The 18601-nt window shown below is 39.6% G+C and overlaps 1 protein-coding gene across 2 annotated transcripts in view; it reads left to right on the top strand.

Moving 5' to 3' along the window:
• The window catches only part of LOC126356729 (V-type proton ATPase subunit E-like), a 274209-nt gene that overhangs the window by 166010 nt on the left and 89598 nt on the right, over positions 1 to 18601 (top strand). The window contains exon 5 of one of the 2 annotated variants that reach the window (XM_050007394.1): positions 16316 to 16471. The exons of the other annotated variant lie outside the window; for it this stretch is intronic. Within the exon in view, the coding sequence (XP_049863351.1) occupies positions 16316 to 16399 (84 nt within the window). The 3' untranslated portion in view covers positions 16400 to 16471. Of the gene's footprint in view, positions 1 to 16315; positions 16472 to 18601 lie in introns of those variants that run through there. 2 annotated transcript variants of the gene reach the window in all.

Here is an 18601-nt window from a genome sequence, read left to right as displayed (position 1 = left end):
TTGCCTGTGTCTATGTGCCTGTGGTTCTGTCAGTGTGATCATGTGATGTATCTGACCCCAGGAATGTGTCAATAAAGTTTCCCCTTCCTGGGACAATGAATTCATGGTGTTCTTATTTCAATTTCCAGGAGTGTACATTGTTGTTTAAAAATAATAGCTTATGTCTGTGTTTATGAGCAATGCTAGAAAAAGGATAGATTACTACACAACATAAAGAAGACACGTTGAGTTGTAGTCAGGCACGGCAAAAAGACTGTTACACATTTAGCTTTCGGTCAAATCCTTCTTCAGAAAAGAAATGCACTCACATTCCCACAAGCCAGCACATCTTACACTCATATGCACTGGCAAATGGCGGCACATAGTGAGGGTGAAGGGACAAGAATAGGGGGAAGATGATGGGACAGAGGGTGAGGAAGTAGTTGGGCAGAGGGTGGAGGTACACAAGGTTGCTGTAGATTGAAGCTAGGAGAATTGTGGAAGTGGAGAATGTGTTCAGAAGAACTGGTGATGTGCCTTAGATTTTTGGTCTGACAGCGTATATTTACTGTGAACATCAGTCTTTTTTTAATCGATCACAGAGACTAAGTCAGTGGTACGACACTAATCATATTCAGTTGGACGCCACACAGACAACCATTTTGAAGAATAAGCGGACAGAAATTTTTAAAAATGATGATCCAGATAGCCCAGCTTGTGAAGCACCCACTGACATCAAGCATATTATGTTCAGCACATGTTGTGCCACAGGGTGGTCCATTTTCCTCTTGGCCACAGTTAAGCAGTGGTCATTCATGATAGTGGACAACTGGTTGGTAGTCATACACAAATGCAAGATTTAAACAAAGTCGTGTGGCATAGCTCTTCAGACATAGCTGTTATAGAAAAAATCCTTAAGAATAAGTTAGTAAACACTAGTCTACACCATAAAGTACACATGTATAATATACTTCCTCACAAAAATACATGATCAACATAAACTAAATTATTGTATCTAAATCATCTCCTTTATCTATAGACCATGTCATAGTGATCCCATCCCCGAAGTCCAACATAACCTCAAACCCTGCTTAAAGTTTTATGCCATTGTCTAAACCTCTTCCCTTAATCAGTTTTCCCTCTCACCCTTAATAACCTCACACATCCAACTTATACATACTGTGCAAGATCCAAAAACCCAACAATCCACGAAGTACCATTATAGATGTTAATTGTGCCCCGGCTAAAAGAATTTTGGCCTAAGGAAACCTTCCTAGTCTTCCAAAACCTGGAACCCCTGGTCTGGTTCAGGTTCATGGATAACATCTTCACGATCTTGACTCAAGACCAGACACCCAATCCTCATTATTTCATGATCTCAATCTGCCATCTGCTTCACCTGGTCCTCCTCAACCCAGGGTAATACCTTCCTGGACATTGACCTTCTCCTTTTGATGGCTCCAGCCACATCTCTGTCTGTATTAAACCTACCAACCAGCAACAGTACCTACATTTCAACAGCAGCCACCCCTCCAAAACCAAAAACTCACCTCCTGTCATAGCGGCCCCTTATCAGTTAGAGGGCCCACACAGCAGACAAGCAAGGTAGACTGCTGAACTCCCTTCAAGAGCTCAGATCAAATCATTGCCAATGGATGCAAACATCATTAGAGTTTCTGCATAAACAGGCCACACTTTCTGAAAAGCCATGTGACAGATCTCCATCTATTGGAACTAATGTGACTACACAGTAGCACTCTGCCAAACTGGTGTTATAAGCACACCAGTAGTCAAACCAGCAGCATGTACCTACAGCTAGGGCAGCTCCGACCAATACCTACACTGGCTCTAGCCTAGCAGACTGTCACCATAGCCTTCAGTAGAAAGTTGTAACTTGTTGGGCATAACGCCACTTTATAATTGTGCAGTGTAGCATTTTGGTTATTATTTCTTTTCATTGTCTTGTACTCTTCTCTGGTTTGTATCACCACAAGAATTGTTGTGTTTCTTGTTGTTCTTGCATTTGGAAATTAGTGCGTGCCAAGAAGGCATTTTAGTTAAATAAAGTGTGTTCAAACTTGATCATTAATTCTTTCCTGCTGACTGCAGGACACTACAGTTATTGGCAGTGATGATGGGATTTTCATTTTCCTTACAGGACATTTTTCAGTCCTTGACAGAAACTCTACAGCAGATTCAGGCAGTGCTCACACAATCAGAACATTGTTCTCATTTCCCAGCATTGCAGTATGTAGCTCATAGAATTGATTCCATCATGGGTAAACTTGACACTTTGCACATAGTTCCACCGACCTTTCCAGCTTTTGATAGGTCTGTTGAACCATGGTCAAATTGTGTTGAATGATTGGAACAACATTTACTGGCACATGGGATCCATGACAAAAATTGAAGTTGGGCTTTCTTTTAGCAACAGTTGGTCCACAGATGTATCGTTTAATTCAACAATTGAACCCTAAGCAGTCACCTCAAGACCTCTCGTTTGCCCATATTAAGGGCTGCCTTTTTGAGTACTTTGATGCATAAATACATGTCACCTCTGCCCATCATACATTCTTTTCTTGTCGAAAGTCCCCAAGTCAGAAACACTGGGATGGATTACAGTGCTCGAGGGTCTCTCCCGTGAATGCAAATTCTGGTGTGCCAACGTTGCCTGCAGGCAGTCTTATAGCTCTTTGTCGATCTGTGGTATGGTGGTGTTTCACAACCAGACGAGGGCTTTTGGGCTGATATTTTCAAGTTACAGGACCTGTCTGTCAACACCTGTCTGTTAATCATTCATACATTTGAAGTTTCACCAGCTACAACTGCCTTGTCTTGATCTGGCTGTTTTTGCGGCTCTCCAGTTGCCTAGTGTCAAGCGGGAGTCTTGCTAGTCTATTGGTGCAACCCATGTCAAAAAGGCTTTCACACATTTTCTGTCATGTCTGGGCTGTTTCTAGATTCACCAATGATCAGAGTGCCCCCACTGGCGAGCAAGGTTCATGGCTTGCACCTGAACAAGCTGTATTGGTGTTGTGTGTCAGGCTTTGCAGAAAGATCGGATAGATGCCAAGCTTCATGCGGACACAAAGACTCATCACGACTCATCACCACAGAACATAGAAGCCTCACATTCCATTGATGGACAAGTACACAGCACAGCACAGTCTCTTTTTGTGCAGTGGTGCCATCCTTTTGCACAGTGAATCAGACATTCCCTGGGTCAGTCATCCCACATGCATTGTGTGCCATGTTCTTGGTCTCGTCAATGGTGGCCATTGGGGAATCATCCTCACCAAACAGCTAGCCCACCAACAGCTTTATTGATGTGGATTGGATAAAGACATTGCCTTTCTCATGTTGGCCTGCACCACATGCCAATCACATCAAGGAGCACCCCTGTGCCAGTATTTTTGGTGGCCAGATGCAGCTGCTCCATGGGAATGTCTCCACTTGCATTTCACAGGGCCATTTCATGGTTCCCAATGGCTAATCCTGATCAACTCCTGGTTGTGATACCCTTACATTTCCTGGATGATGAACACAACTTCTGCTGAGACTATCAAAATTCTCCCATGCCTCTTTGCTGTCAAGGGCCTTCCCAAAACGATGGTTATGGAGCTCAATAAGCTGCTATGCCATCACCATCTGGGGGAGGCTATCCTTCTTTTTTTGGCTACATTCCCCACTGTCCCCACGCCGGTAAAAGTCCAATGGAGAGTTGGCCATTCCACTCTCCCCTATCTTTCCTTGTACCTGAGACTTCTCACCCTCCTGCACGTATTCCAGTGCACTCCTTCTGTATCAGGCAGGAGGTCTGGGTGTGGATCTTCTCTCATCCATGGGTGCGCTGGGTGCACAATGATGCCCCGGGGTAGCTGCCAGTCCCTGTCGCTGACTGCCCTGTGATTGAACCTCCACTTCTGCCTCTGCCTCAGCTGCTGCCTCTACCACCAGATGCCACTGCTGTGTTGCTGCCTCTAGCTCCTGCTGGCTACGAACCTATGGATATTGACCAGGATGCCCCAACTCCTATGGATGTTTGTGGTTGTGCGCATTTTTTTTTTTGCCCCCCCCCCCCCCCCCCCCCATGGGGAGAAGTGTCGAAGTGGCACCATATCAGTTAGAGGGCATGCACAACAGACAAAGAAGGTGGGCTGCCTGTAATGTCCTACTGGTTAGTGAGTAGTTAAAAATGGTTTAAGTACCTGTGAATATTTTGCCTTCAGTGTCCCTCGATGACTGCATACACGACCTAAAATATGCTTTTCAATAAATACAGGATACTATAATGCATTTCACCACAATGATGTAGGCCACAACTACAGTAAAGTAAGTACATAGATTTATTCAGTTCAAAACCTATATCTTATGAGCTCATGATCAATCTTCGGTGTAATAAGCCTCATTTTTACTGCTACAGCTAACCAATGGGAGCACATACTACACTGGCGATATTAAACAATCCAGATGCAGTCATTTGATAGAAATGTGTGTGTGAGGTCCATTGCATTGTTCAACACTAATACTCAACAAAGTCACATACCATCCTGCCTTTTGTGATATTAAATCAAACTGTTTAACACTCTGAAATAATCCATCTGTATTGTTCTAACAAGCTGTTATGTCTATGTCCAGCACATGAGTTGCTCTATTATAAATCCAAACCTGAATCATGCACCAAGAATTTATCTCAACTGTACACACAGATCTGTCCTTTGGTGGGTCCAACACTCATCTGCCCTACAATACTCAAGGCCGAGTATTTATACTCTTCCTACAATGTACTACTGGTTATAATAAGGCAAAACATAATTTATAATAGGAAACAGTTTAACAACATTATCAAACACTCCTGAACAAGTTTGCTTAACAAGTTTAAGACATTTTCTAAACACATAAAAGTTATATTAATATTGAAATTGCAGAAATAAGTATTCTAACAATGCCAAACAATCAATTATCTATATTTTGTTAACTAGGCTCGAGATTCCTACCATAGACAGGTGATGAGAACGAAATATATTTTTCTTTTATCTAAACATTTTCCAAATATTAATTTCCTTAATCTGTATGCTGATGATGCAATTGTCGCGAATTCTGCAGAAGAGCTGCAAGAGCTAGTATCAAGATTTAGTCATGCATACCACCAGTTCTCGATGAGCATAAACAGCAGTAACACCATAAGTATGGTTCAGGGTGCTAATACAAAGCCGAATGTCACACTAGATGGCACCACTCTGCAAGTCGTAGATAACTTCTGCTAGCTTGGATCTACTATAGAATCAAACATGTCTGTTGACAAGGAAATTGATGCTCGCATTGGAAGAGCTGCGACAACTTTTGGCAAACACTCTACACGTGTTTGGAAAAACAACAAACTCTATTTGACCACCAAAATTCTTGTATATCAGACTTGTGTCCTCAGCATCTTTTTGTATGCATCAGAAACATGGACTACCTATGCCAAACAAGAACGTCACCTTAATGATTTCCACATGCAGTTCCTGAGATCCATCCTCGGAGTAACGTGGAAGGACTGAGTGACCAATGAATCAGTGCTATCTAAAACTAACTGCAATAGTATTTCAGCTATCTTGAAGCAGAGACAACTCCGCTGGCTGGGACACATCCACCGTATGGATCCTGACAGATTACCACACAAGGTAATACTTGGAGAGATCTCTATAGCCAAAAGACCTGTAGGACATCCTGTATTGAGGTTCAAGGACTCCTGTAAACGAGATATGGAGAGCTTTGGAATCGACACAAACAGATGGGAGGCATGGGCTAGCATGAGACCAGAGTGGCATGATGATATATCATCTGGAATGTTGAAGCATGATAAAGGCTTGTTAGACAGATTAAGGCAGAAAAAGCTTCGCAATGCTACCACTACTCCTGCCTCAGCAGCCAGATACACTTGTGACAATTATGGCAAGAGATGCCATGCTGCCATTGGCTTGACAAGTCATGTGAAAAAATGCAACCCATAAACACAAAGACACTGCAACAATCATCTACCAAGATGTCGTGGCCAATATATACACATAATCTGATTTTGATTGTTTATTGTACAAAGGGTATTGTAACTACTATTGTTTGATATTGCTATTATTCTTCTAAAAGCCTTTATCCTATTATTGAAAAGTAATTGAATTTAATTATAGCTGGAGATATAAGAGTATTGAACTAGTAATACATAATGCAGGGGTGGTAAGCATAAGTCTGGAATGTTACATTTCGACTCCCTTCAAGAGTTCATATCAAAACATGGCCAGTGGATATAAACATCAATAGACTTTCCACATAAACATGACACTGTTTTGTGAAAAGCCTTGTGACAGAGATCCACCAATTGGAACTAATGTGACTTCATGTAGCACTCTGCTGAATTGGTGTTATAAACACGCCAGCAGCGTCAGACCAGCAGTGTGTACCTACAGCTAGGACAGCACTGGCCAATACCTATGCTGCCTCTAGCCTATTAGACACTCACCATAGCCTTCAATACATATTCTATCTTGTTGTGTGTAATGCCACTTTGTAATTGTGTACAGTAGTATTTTGGTTATTATTTCTTTTCATTGTCTAGTACTCTTCGCTGGTTTTTGTCACCACAGGAATTATTGTGTTTCTTGTTGTTCTTGCAGTTGGAAATTAGTGCATACAAAGAAGGTGCTTTAGTGAAATAAAGTGTGTTCAAACTTGATTGTTATTTCGTTCCTGCTGACCGCAGGACACTACACCTCCCATACAGCCTGACCACCTGGGGACATTGTAGTTGCAGTGACAAGAACTCCTTTGCCCAGTAAGCTGTAGGTCTCACAAAGCCATTCACAGACAGACATTATCTGACAGACCTAGTCTGCCACATCCCCATACACTGCCAGTCCTTGCATCACCCCCCAAAATCCTGCTACAAAGGACAGCCCCTTCATCCCCCAATAACTCTCTGAACTGGAGTAACTTGTCAGGGCTCTGATTACCTATCATCACACCCTGAAATTAGGGACTTCTTACCCAAGATCCTTCCCACCACTATTAAAGTTTTGTAGAAAAATTTGAAGTCAATCTTTTCAAGTTTTTTTGCTGACACCATTTCCCATTTTATAATATGCATCTATACATTACTAGCTGTTCCCCATACACACATTGCTGTGGCTCAGTCTGGTTAAATGGAAAATAAAGGAAAGAGAAAGCATGTGTTTCTAATACATGTCCATTTCCTCCCCTCCCTCCTCCTCCCCCCCCCCCTCAAATTTCTCCCGCCATCTCTTTCCACCCCCTCTCTCTCCCTCTCTTTCCGCCATCACCACCTCCTCACTTTCACTGCCCCTCTTCTCTTACCCCTCTCCATCTCTTCCTGCCTCCTCTTTCTGTCCATTTCCTCCTTTCTGCTATCTAAGTCAATTTACTCCCAACCTCTATCTGTCTCCTATTCTGCCTCTCTCTAATACTGAGCCTTGTTTATTGTTATCGCAAATTCAGATTCTGTACAAATATTATAATCATAGAAGATTTTAGTTTTTGAACGAACAAACAGTTACATTTTTACATTTCACCTCTAATTATTTATTATTTAGATTCTATATGTGGTGCTCCAGGAGTTATATAAAAACACGCCCATATTCAAATGCGAAGTGGTGTCAGATTTCAAAGCAGTTGATGAAGAACTTTCAGAGATTTTAGGTTATGAGCAAACAAACATTTACATTTTTATATTTCACTTATTGTTGTTACATATATACACTACTGGCTATTAAAATTGCTACACCATGAAGATGACATGCTACAGGCATGAAATTTAACCGACAGGAAGAAGATGCTGTGATATGCAAATGATTAGTTTTTCAGAGCATTCACACAAGGTTGGCGCCAGTGGCAACACCTACAACATGCTGAAATGAGGAAAGTTTCCAACCAATTTCTCATACACAAACAGCAGTTGACCTGCATTGCCTGGTGAAACGTTGTTGTGATGCCTCGTGTAAGGAGGAGAAATATGTACCGTCACATTTCTGACTTTGATAAAAGTCAGATTGTAACCTATCATGATTGCAGTTTATCATATCGCAACATTGCTGCTCGCTTTGGTCAAGATCCAGTGACTGGTAGCAGAATATGGAATCGGTGGATTCAGGAGGGTAATATGGGACGCCGTGCTGGATTCCAAAGACCTCGTATTACTAGCAGTTGAAATGAGAGGCATCTTATCTGCATGACTGTAACGGATCATGCAGCCATGTCTTGATCCCTGAGTCAACAGATGGGGACATTTGCAAGACAACAACCATCTTCACGAACAGCTCGACAATGTTTGCAGCAGCATGGACTATCAGCTCAGAGACCGTGGCTCCAGTTACCCTAGATGCTGCATCACAGGAGCGCCTGCGATGTTCTACTCAATGACAAACCTGGGTGCATGAATGGCAAAACATATTTTTTTTTTGATGAATCCAGGTTCTGTTTACAGCATCATGGTGGTCGCATCCGTGTTTGGTGACATCATGGTGAATGCACATTGGAAGCGTGTATTCATCATCACCATACTGGTGTGGGGTGCCATTGATTACACGTCTCGGTCACCTCTTGTTCCCATTGACGGCACTTTGAACAGTGGACATTACATTTCAGATGTGTTACAACCCATGGCTCTACCCTTCATTCGGTCCCTGTGATACCCTTCATTTCACCAGGATTATGCACGACTGCATGTTGCAGGTCCTGTACAGCCCTTTCTGGATACAGAAAATGTTCAACTGCTGCCCTGGCCAGTACATTCTCCAGATCTCTCACCAATTGAAAATGTCTGGACAATGGTTACTGAGCAACTGGCTCATCACAAAACGCCAGTCACTACTCCTGATGAACTGTGATATCATATTGAAGCTGCATGGGCAGCTGTACCTGTACATGCCATCCAAGCTCTGTTTGACCCAATGCCTAGCCATATCAAGGCTGTTATTATGGCCAGAGGTGGTTGTTCTGGGTACTGATTTCTCAGGATCTGTGCTAGACAAGAAGAGAATAGAAGCTTTCAAAATGTTGTGCTACAGAAGAATGCTGAAGATTAGATGGGTAGATCACATAACCAATGAGGAGGTGTTGAATAGGATTGGGGAGAAGAGAAGTTTGTGGCACAACTTGACTAGCAGAAGGGATTGGTTGGTAGGACATGTTCTGAGGCATCAAGGGATCACCAATTTAGTATTGGAGGGCAGCGTAGAGGGTAAAAATCGTAGAGGGAGACCAAGAGATGAGTACACCAAGCAGATTCGGAAGGATGTAGGTTGCAGTAGGTACTGGGAGATAAAGAAGCTTGCGCAGGATAAAGTAGCATCGAGAGCTGCATGAAACCAGACTCAGGACTGAAGACCACAACAACATGCACCTAAATTGAATGAAAATATAATCACATGTCAGGTCTAGTATAATACATTTGTCCAATGAACACCCGTTTATCATCTGCATTTCTTCTTGGTGTAGCAATTTTAATGGCCAGTAGAGTATTTATTTATTGTATGTGGTGCTCCAGTAGGCATATAAAAACATCTCCATCTTCGAATGAAATATTGTGTCAAATTTTGAAACAATCGGTGACGAAATTTTAGAAATTTTAGATTTTGAAAATATTTACATTTTTAGATTTCCTCTATAATTATTACATATATATTTATGTACTGTAGATAGTGCTCCAGTATATACATATATAAAAACATGCGTTAATTCAAATACAATGTTGCATCAAAATTCCAAAGGAATTGGTGGAAAATTTTTGAGATTTAAGATTTTGAACCAGTCCTGTAATCCGGAAGGTGTACACGATCAAAGGAAGAGCCACGTGGGAAAGCACCCACGTGATTTACCAACTGACATGCCTACACTGTGATGCTTTCTATGTGGGAATGACCAGCAACAAACTGTCCATTTGCATGAATGGACACAGGCAGACAGTGTTTGTTGGTAATGAGGATCACCCTGTGGCTAAACATGCCTTGGTGCATGCCCGCACATCTTGGCACAGTGTTACACCATCCGGGTTATCTGGATACTTCCCACCAACACCAACCTATCCAAACTCCAGAGATGGGAACTCACCCTTCAGTATATCCTCTCTTCTCGATATCCGCCAGGCCTCAACCTCCGCTAATTTCAAGTTGCCGCCGCTCATACCTCACCTGTCTTTCAACAACTTCTTTGCCTCTGTACTTCCGCCTCGACTGTCATCTCTGCCCGAACTCTTTGTCTTTATAAATTTCTGCTTGTGTCTGAGTATGTGCGGATGGATATATGTGTGTGTGTGTGTGTGTGTGTGTGTGTGTGTGTGTGTGTGTTTGTGTGTGTGTGTGTGTGTGTGTGCGAATGTACACCTGTTCTTTTTTCCCCCTAAGGGAAGTCTTTCCGCTCCCGGGATTGGAATGACTCCTTACCCTCTCCCTTGCGCACACACACACACACACACACACACACACACATATCCATCCATATGTATGGATAGGTATATACTCGTGCACACACACACACACACACACATATCAATCCATATGTATGGATAGGTATATACTCGTGCACACACACACACACACACACACATATCAATCCATATTATGGATGGATGTGTGCGTGAGCGAGTATATACCTATCCTTTATTCCCCCTAAGGTAAGTCTTTCCGCTCCCGGGATTGGAATGACTCCTTACCCTCTCCCTTAAAACCCACATCCTTTCGTCTTACCCTCTCCTTCCCTCTTTCCTGAAGAAGCAACCGTCGGTTGCGAAAGCTAGAAATTCTGTGTGTGTGTTTTATTTATTGTGCCTGTCCACTGGTGCTTTCCCGCTTGGTAAGTCTTGGAATCTTTGTTTTTAATATATATAATTAAGATGAGATGGCCAATGATCTCTTCAGCACAGATGCACACCAGATTTGAACTTGTATAGGAATCAGCAAAAAGCTTTGAGTAATTAGGATAATGGGTAAGGGGCACTACATTAATAATGTGTGGATAAGTTGAGAATTTGTGTCTGACATGCTTTGTGCTAGAGTATTCTGTGCAGTTGTGATGACCACTGCTGCCGGGATGGTCTAGTGGTCAGGGCCCCTGCCTGGTAAGCAGGAGCCCCAGTTTCTAATACCAGCCAAACACAGATTTTCAACTTTCCTCATTGATTTCTGTCAATACTCACTTGCAGCCGATGCCTGTAATTCCTTTGTGTCTTAATATATATGTATAGTCTGTGACTGTCAAAATGTTTATTAGAGTAGTGTGTAAAAATTTGAAGTAAATTATTCAAGAACTTTTGAAAATTTTGGAAGAAACACTCTCCATTCACATACTACTAGCTCTTACAAGTGGCTTCGCTCACATATCAGTAGTTTGTTATGTGATGGTGAATTAGTAAACTATTGTCAATTGTACATGCAATGACATCAGGTCCCCAGGTCCCCTCACACACTGTCTATTTGGATAAGCATAGTTCATGACATGTGTACACTCCTGCCCCCCACCCCCCACACCAACAACCCACAACACATGATGCCACAGCACAGAGTCACTTCCAAGTGGTGCATGCATAGGGGCATGGGCAGAAGCCCAGGTTCTTTTTTTTTTAATGTTCTATACATAATATATGCATTGTGATTTTGAAATATTATACATTATACAATGTGTACATTGGGCAAAAAATTGAATAATTTTTTAGCATGGCTTATATCACTGATTTGAGAAAAAGTTAAATTCCGTACTTTTCCCTACTAGAAATCAAATTTTTGTAATTGTTATTAGTTACCTTTCTAAAGTAGCTGTTGTTCTTTCTCAGAGTTAGGCTATCACCGTGCCAGATTTCATCAAAATTGGTTGAGTTATTTAGTCATAAAAATGGAACAAATAACAAATAGAATTCCTTTGCATTTAATAATTTTACTATGGAAATTTAGGTTAAACATGTTGAAGACTGTATAAGAATCATATTCATTAAGTTGAATTGTATTACATAGAACATATCAACCACTAAAAGCAAATGACAAAAGTCAAAGAAAAAATAACTTTTACAAATGGTAAATATTTTCCATAAGATGCATAATATTCTTCAGATTAATAAATATTTTCTTCTACTCACTTTCTTCCTCATGTTCAAACTACCTCTATATCAAATTTCATTAAAATTGGTTCAGTGGTTTAGTCATGAATATGTAGCACAGACAGTTACTTTCACATTTGTAATTTCTGTTGCTGTACAGTTTAGTATTATTTGTACTTACACCAACTAAATATAAACTAGTAAATTAGAATGAAAGCCACTGTGAGGGGCAATTTTGCCTTTAGAATTGTAATTTTCAATTTAGAGGTTTGCTAATTGACTCCTGTGTCAGACCATGTGTCCAAATTAAATTCAATTAATCCCTCCATTTTGGAAACACTCTCTGTCCAGTTAACAATAAATCAAATATTTCTTTTGGTGTACATCTACATCTACACTCGACAAGCCACCTTTTGTACCACTATTTGATCACTTCTTAGATTTTCCATTCATGAATGGTATTTGGGTAGAATGATTGTTAATGAACCTCCATATTAGCTCTAATTTTCAGATTTTCTGTGTGTATTTTGTAGTAAGTATGCGGGAGGAAGTAGTATGGGACCTGGCACTTCTTGGAATGTACACTCTCAGAATTTCAATTGTAAACCTCTCCATGATGCCTTATGTTTTTCTCATACTATCTCAGAGTGGATTTTCTTGAGTTTTCAGATATTTATCTCTTATATTGATCTAACTACATGAGGGTCCCAGACTGATGAATAGTATTCAAGAATCATTCAAAGAAGTGTTCCATAATCCACTTCATTTGTGAGTGAATTATGGTTCCTTACGTTTCTTGCTATGAATCTCAGCCTGTCATCTGATTTTCCTACTATTTATTTTATCTGGTCATTCCAGTGCAGATTGTTATTGCTAGGTATTTTATGGTACTTACTGTTTCCAGTGATTTGTCACTGGTAGTGTAATTGTGCAGTAGTGGATTCTTCATCTATTTATGCACAATGTCAATATGTTACATACATTTACATTCATTGTCAACTTCCAGTCCATGCACCATTCATCAACCCTCTGTAGGTCTTCCTAAGATTCAGTAAAATCTTCTGGCCTTGCTGCCTTCTTTAGACAGCCTCATCATCTGCAAACAGACTCATGGAGCTTCCAGTATGATGATTTACTGGGTTTGAAATTTAGTGCATGGAGCTGCTATTTTTGCCAGCAACAGAGAATCTAACCTGGCTGGGAGTCAAGTCAAACTGAGCTGAAATGACAGATAAGTACTACATGCTGCTTCAAATCTATACCGGAGCTCATCAGTCATAGTGTGTGTAGGGTAGAAACATGCCAGTCTCTTATAAACACATGGCCAGATATTTTCAGTGGACAAGAGATCTGCATCAAACATGCCAGAGAGGGACAGTCGCACACCCTCTTACTGAGGCATGTTGAGTTAGCATGGGTAATATACACTCTTGCCTTGTCCTTTCCAAAGATAATGTCATGAAGACCTCGCAGATAGGGCACAGTCACCAGTCTTAACATATCAGGGATGTAACACCTGCTCTCTAAATTGTCAGTTATGCAAACTACAGGTGATCAGTTTGTGTAACCAATATCATCCCATACAATCATGTTAGGTTTTTGGCCCATAATTATGAAAACAGTCTGGTAACATTCATCCTCCTTGTAGCCTCCATACATGGACCTGTCCATTATGATTCTGTACACAGAGTTGGAACTCAAATAGTGATAGAATATATTGGGTGAGGGGGAGGGGGGGAGGGGATGGCATAAAATAATATAATGGAAACTGGTTAAAAATTGCTGCTTGAATAATTAAACAAATTAATTGGAAAGAGTAAATGAAATAAACTGGAGGCTACACATATCCTGGGTGAACTTTAACTGGTACTAATAGACCCTCAATGTCAGTACATTTAAGTTCAATATTTATTATTTAAAGTTACATATTTCTTCCCAAAAGTCCCATTGTACATAGAGTTGATTATAAAAATATTGTTACCAGATAGCCTCTCCAATGCTCAAGCAAATTCCTCTTATCTGTTTCGATCCTCTTGATGTAGGATTCTCGGTGCAGGTGTAATGATGAACAGATGAGGTTATTGATTTAAATAATACAAATAAACTTGGTCTTCCTAATAACTTTTATAACTCCTTTTAATGTCCCATTGGAATACACATTTTTTGAACAATACTATCATACTTCCACCCACTACTGTTTATAGAGACAAAGAAGTGAAGATATAGAAGTCAATCAATTGAAGAGCATATATCTCATTTTTTGTTTTGTATCACAACATTATCACTGGCACAAAATAACTTATTACTTTACTGTTGGTTATGTTTGGATTACATGTATAAAAAGAAAACAATGAAGGAAAAAAAAAATAAAATGATCCATTACAATTGCTCCCCACTGTGCACTGATTTCATACAGAGGTGCACAGTGTCTGAGCTTATTTCCCTTTTTGAGGGTTGATAACCCTGGCTGGTATGGGCATAGCCTTTATTTTTGGCCATTGAAGTTTTCCTGTATGGTTATCAATTTATATGGGCATGTCAGCTTGCTTTAACACATGAATGCATAAGTTTTCCTTCATAATAAAGTGACTGCTGGAACTGCATAGACCCATTGTTGTCAGTCAGTATCTGCACAGTGCATAGCTTGCGAAGCATGCACGCACAGCTTGACATCTGTTACCATCCTAGTTTGTGCTCACATGTTCAAAATGAGACCCAGAGTGTTCATGTCGCACATTTACAGTAGCTATCACTGCAGAAATTCATGAAGTTCATGTTCAGCAGCAAGATACATTGTGAAATCTTCAATGAGGTGACAACTGGTTTCCATATCAGTGGCCTGAGGAAATTATTTCAACTCATTGCTCTCACTTATTGAGTGTGGACTCCAGCCATTCAGCCAACATCTGCTGACAAGATAAGTTTCTTGCCACTTTTACAATGTTGTCGAGCAAAGAAAATTCATATTTTAACAATATTGTTGAGAACAGAAAATTTATGTTACACAAAGAATTGTCATCTTTTGTTTAGCACATGCACACGTAATTCTTTACAGCCAGGTATCATATGTTTTTGCACTGTATTTTAGAGCGTCTTTCATGCAGTTGCACTACATAAAGTTTCTGCAGTGTTCTTTCCACATACTATACACAGATTACAATTACAAAATACACTTATCCTATGCATTTGCTGATATGCCATTGTCATCACTTTATATACTTTATAGTTTGCTTGTCATTTTGTTTTAGTACATTTTGTTAAATTAAATTTTGTTTCATTGTTCAATTCCAGTTATATGAGTACACCATTTATTCTAATTTGTTTTTACATTCATCACATAACATTCATACAATAATAGATTCTGTTTTGCTTAATGGCATAAACTGACCTAAATTTCATTTCAGTTTACAATGACTTCTAGTCGGGGCATTTTTATCAATTACAGAGAATTAAGGAAGTAAACAATAGTCATGACAACAGATACTAAGCAACACTCAGGTAACTATGCATGTGCTTGCAGCTCTAGCATTGTCCAGGAAGGATCTACACACTACAGGATAGAGGAAATTTCACAGAAGGCATTTATGTGCTTACGTCTCATTACCAGACTTAACTGTAATCCCAAGAACAAAATAGTTTGTTGTTTATAAACACGTCTCAAATCTGATGATACCAATCATATCAAATACTTACTCATTGTTTAAAAGTGCAGCTTAATATTTACTTGTTATGTTCAATGTATAAAGGATAACCATTTCATAGGCTGATGCTACGGAGTTGTATCATCAATACAATATGTTCCGTACAATGAGTGTAAAACAGTGCTAACATAAATAAAAAACATGCATACAAATTCAATATAAATCAGGTGTTTGACACTTTCATGGTTAGTTGACACTAACAATAGTTTGGTTTTGACCTCTTGATTATTCGATGGTGCTCATCCTTAGTTCAGCATTGCGATATGTGATGTACTGCAACTGTTTTCCTCTTCACATACTTTCACACTATTGCATTCATACGTATCCTAAACTTATAACTATATTTATCTTGTGGTGTGGAACTTTCTTATGTTTATATGGTACCTAACAGACTAAAGCATTTATCTGTGTTCACTTGAGGATGTGCTGATGCATCATTCCCTGGAATAAAAACTTAACACTAATTTAAAATTAAATCCTCATAGATAAGTTCATAATGGCTTGATTGCTACTAATGCATTTTCGATATATTCAACCATGTATTCATTCATTTCAGTATGTGGTCGGTGCTATCAAAAAACTTATTCAATGTCACATGTGCATCTCTACTTACCTTACAGTGGTGAGCAAAATAATATAATGGAAACTGATTAATTATTGCTGACTGAATAATTAAAAGAAATTGAAAAGAATAATTGAAAGAAATTGGAAGGTATGCATATCCTGGGTTCATTTTAACCGTCAGTAATATCAACAGACCTTGAATGAGAGTACATTTAAAATTAACATTCGTCATTTAAATTTACACATTTCTTCTTGTTATCTCCATTGTGCATACAGCTGGTTATGACAATGCTGTTACTGAATCACCCCTTTGCTGCTCATGCAAATTCCTCTTGTCTGATTCGATCCTCTTAATGCAAGTTTCTCAGCATGGGTGAAATGATGAGCAGATGGGGTTATTCATATAAATATCTATATATATACTTGGTCTCCCTAGTAACTTTTATAACACTTCTTTTTAATGTACTGTTGGAATACACATTTTTGAACAATACTGGCATGACAGAATTCATCATATATTCATCCACTACCACTTATAGAGACAAACAGGTGAAGATACAGAAATTACTCAGTTGAAGAGCATATCTCTTCTCTAAGAAACCATTATCTTTTCCATAAAATAACTTATTACTTTACAGTTGGCTTTATAGGCCAAGAACGAAGAGAAAAAAGTAATGTGGTCCATTACGTATTCAGTTTGCCACTTATACTGAACTCACTTATTTACCTGCAGCAAGACTTTTCTGGTCCTACAAATATGATTTGTGCATGTCTTTCACTACTTAAATTAGGAAATATTGCACACATATAGATACAATGTATATAGTAGCATAACTTCAGTCAACATCTCATAGTTTGGGGTCCCTTTCCATGTATATCATCCCTTAGCTTATCTTTGTATGTGTGCATTGTGCAGATAGTCATAGTTGTAGTATAGACTCTCTCTTAATTTTCTATGTCCCTGTTTATGCGATAGGCTTTACAAATGCTAGTGCAGGCTGTAGCTCATAGGGTTTCTTTGTTTTAGGTGCTCGAACACTCACCACTGTGTCTGTCTGGCATGGCACATGCTTGCTGTTTGTTGACTAGCTTGCTCCCCAATGCGCATGAGCTGTGTCGCTCTGATACCACTAATTTCATGGCAAGTTGTGTAATGCATTATCGTCTACTGTGCATTTCAAAGGTTCATTTATTTGTTTACAGCTGGGCTACGCGCAAGGCAAAGCATTGTATATGAAGTATCGATGTCTCTAGACATATAAAAGTAAAATTCTTCATTGTTACATCCACTCTTCTCATCATTTACGCATTTGACATATAAGAGAAAACACAAACAAAAATTATGCTTATCAACTAACAACATAAACTCTGGAATGTGATTTTCCAGCATCCTAAATCTAATATTATTATACATATTTACAACTTAGAAGGTATAAAGCCCTTCTTCAGTATATAAACATTCTCAAGTCTTTGTATGGGTAAAGGCCCTTGTCTTTACCTGTGTTCATGTGTACCAGTCTGTATGCTCCCACGTAGAGGATTTTAGAAATAGTGTATGGTGCAGTATATAACAGTTGCCAATTACGGTTCAGTATTAAAGTTTTTGTTTGGGAAGTGTTCTAAGTAACACCTTTTATCTCGTATAAAATTATGTTGTATGTCTCAGCTTTCTGTCATATAATCCTTTCATATATATTTAGCCCAGGTGTCTAGGTTGATTACTGCTTGCTGTATTTTATCATCCAGTGATAATTCCATTATCTGTATCCTGAACAAAGGTTTTTCCCACTTATCTACCTGTTTGCAATTGAACATCAGCTCATTTGGTGTAAATCCAGTTGATGTATGGGGAATGTTGTTAACAGCTTGTGAGACGGGCGTGACATATTCAATCCACTTGGTATTTTTATGAGGTATATAGGTCCTTACAAACCTGTTGAATTCCTTCAAAACCTTTTCTGTGGGGGTTGCTTTGGGATGAAAATTAGATACTAAAATGTGTTAGGTTCAAATGGCTCTGAGCACTATGGGGCTTAACATCTGAGGTCATCAGTCCCCTAGAACTTAGAACTACTTAAACCTAACTAACCTAAGGACATCACACACATCCATGCACGAGGCAGGATTCAAACCTGCGAACATAGCAGTTGCAGGGTTCCCCACTGAAGCGCTTAGAACCGCTCGGTCACAGTGACCAGCAAAATGTGTTTGATTTAGCTGGAATCTATGAACTCTTTCCATTTACATTCAATAAAATATGAGGCATTATCTGTTAACA

This window comes from Schistocerca gregaria, chromosome 1, assembly GCF_023897955.1.
Source record: "Schistocerca gregaria isolate iqSchGreg1 chromosome 1, iqSchGreg1.2, whole genome shotgun sequence".
Lineage (NCBI taxonomy): Eukaryota > Metazoa > Arthropoda > Insecta > Orthoptera > Acrididae > Schistocerca > Schistocerca gregaria.
Note: the sequence above shows the minus strand (reverse complement) of the source record. Positions and strands in the feature narration are given on the sequence as shown.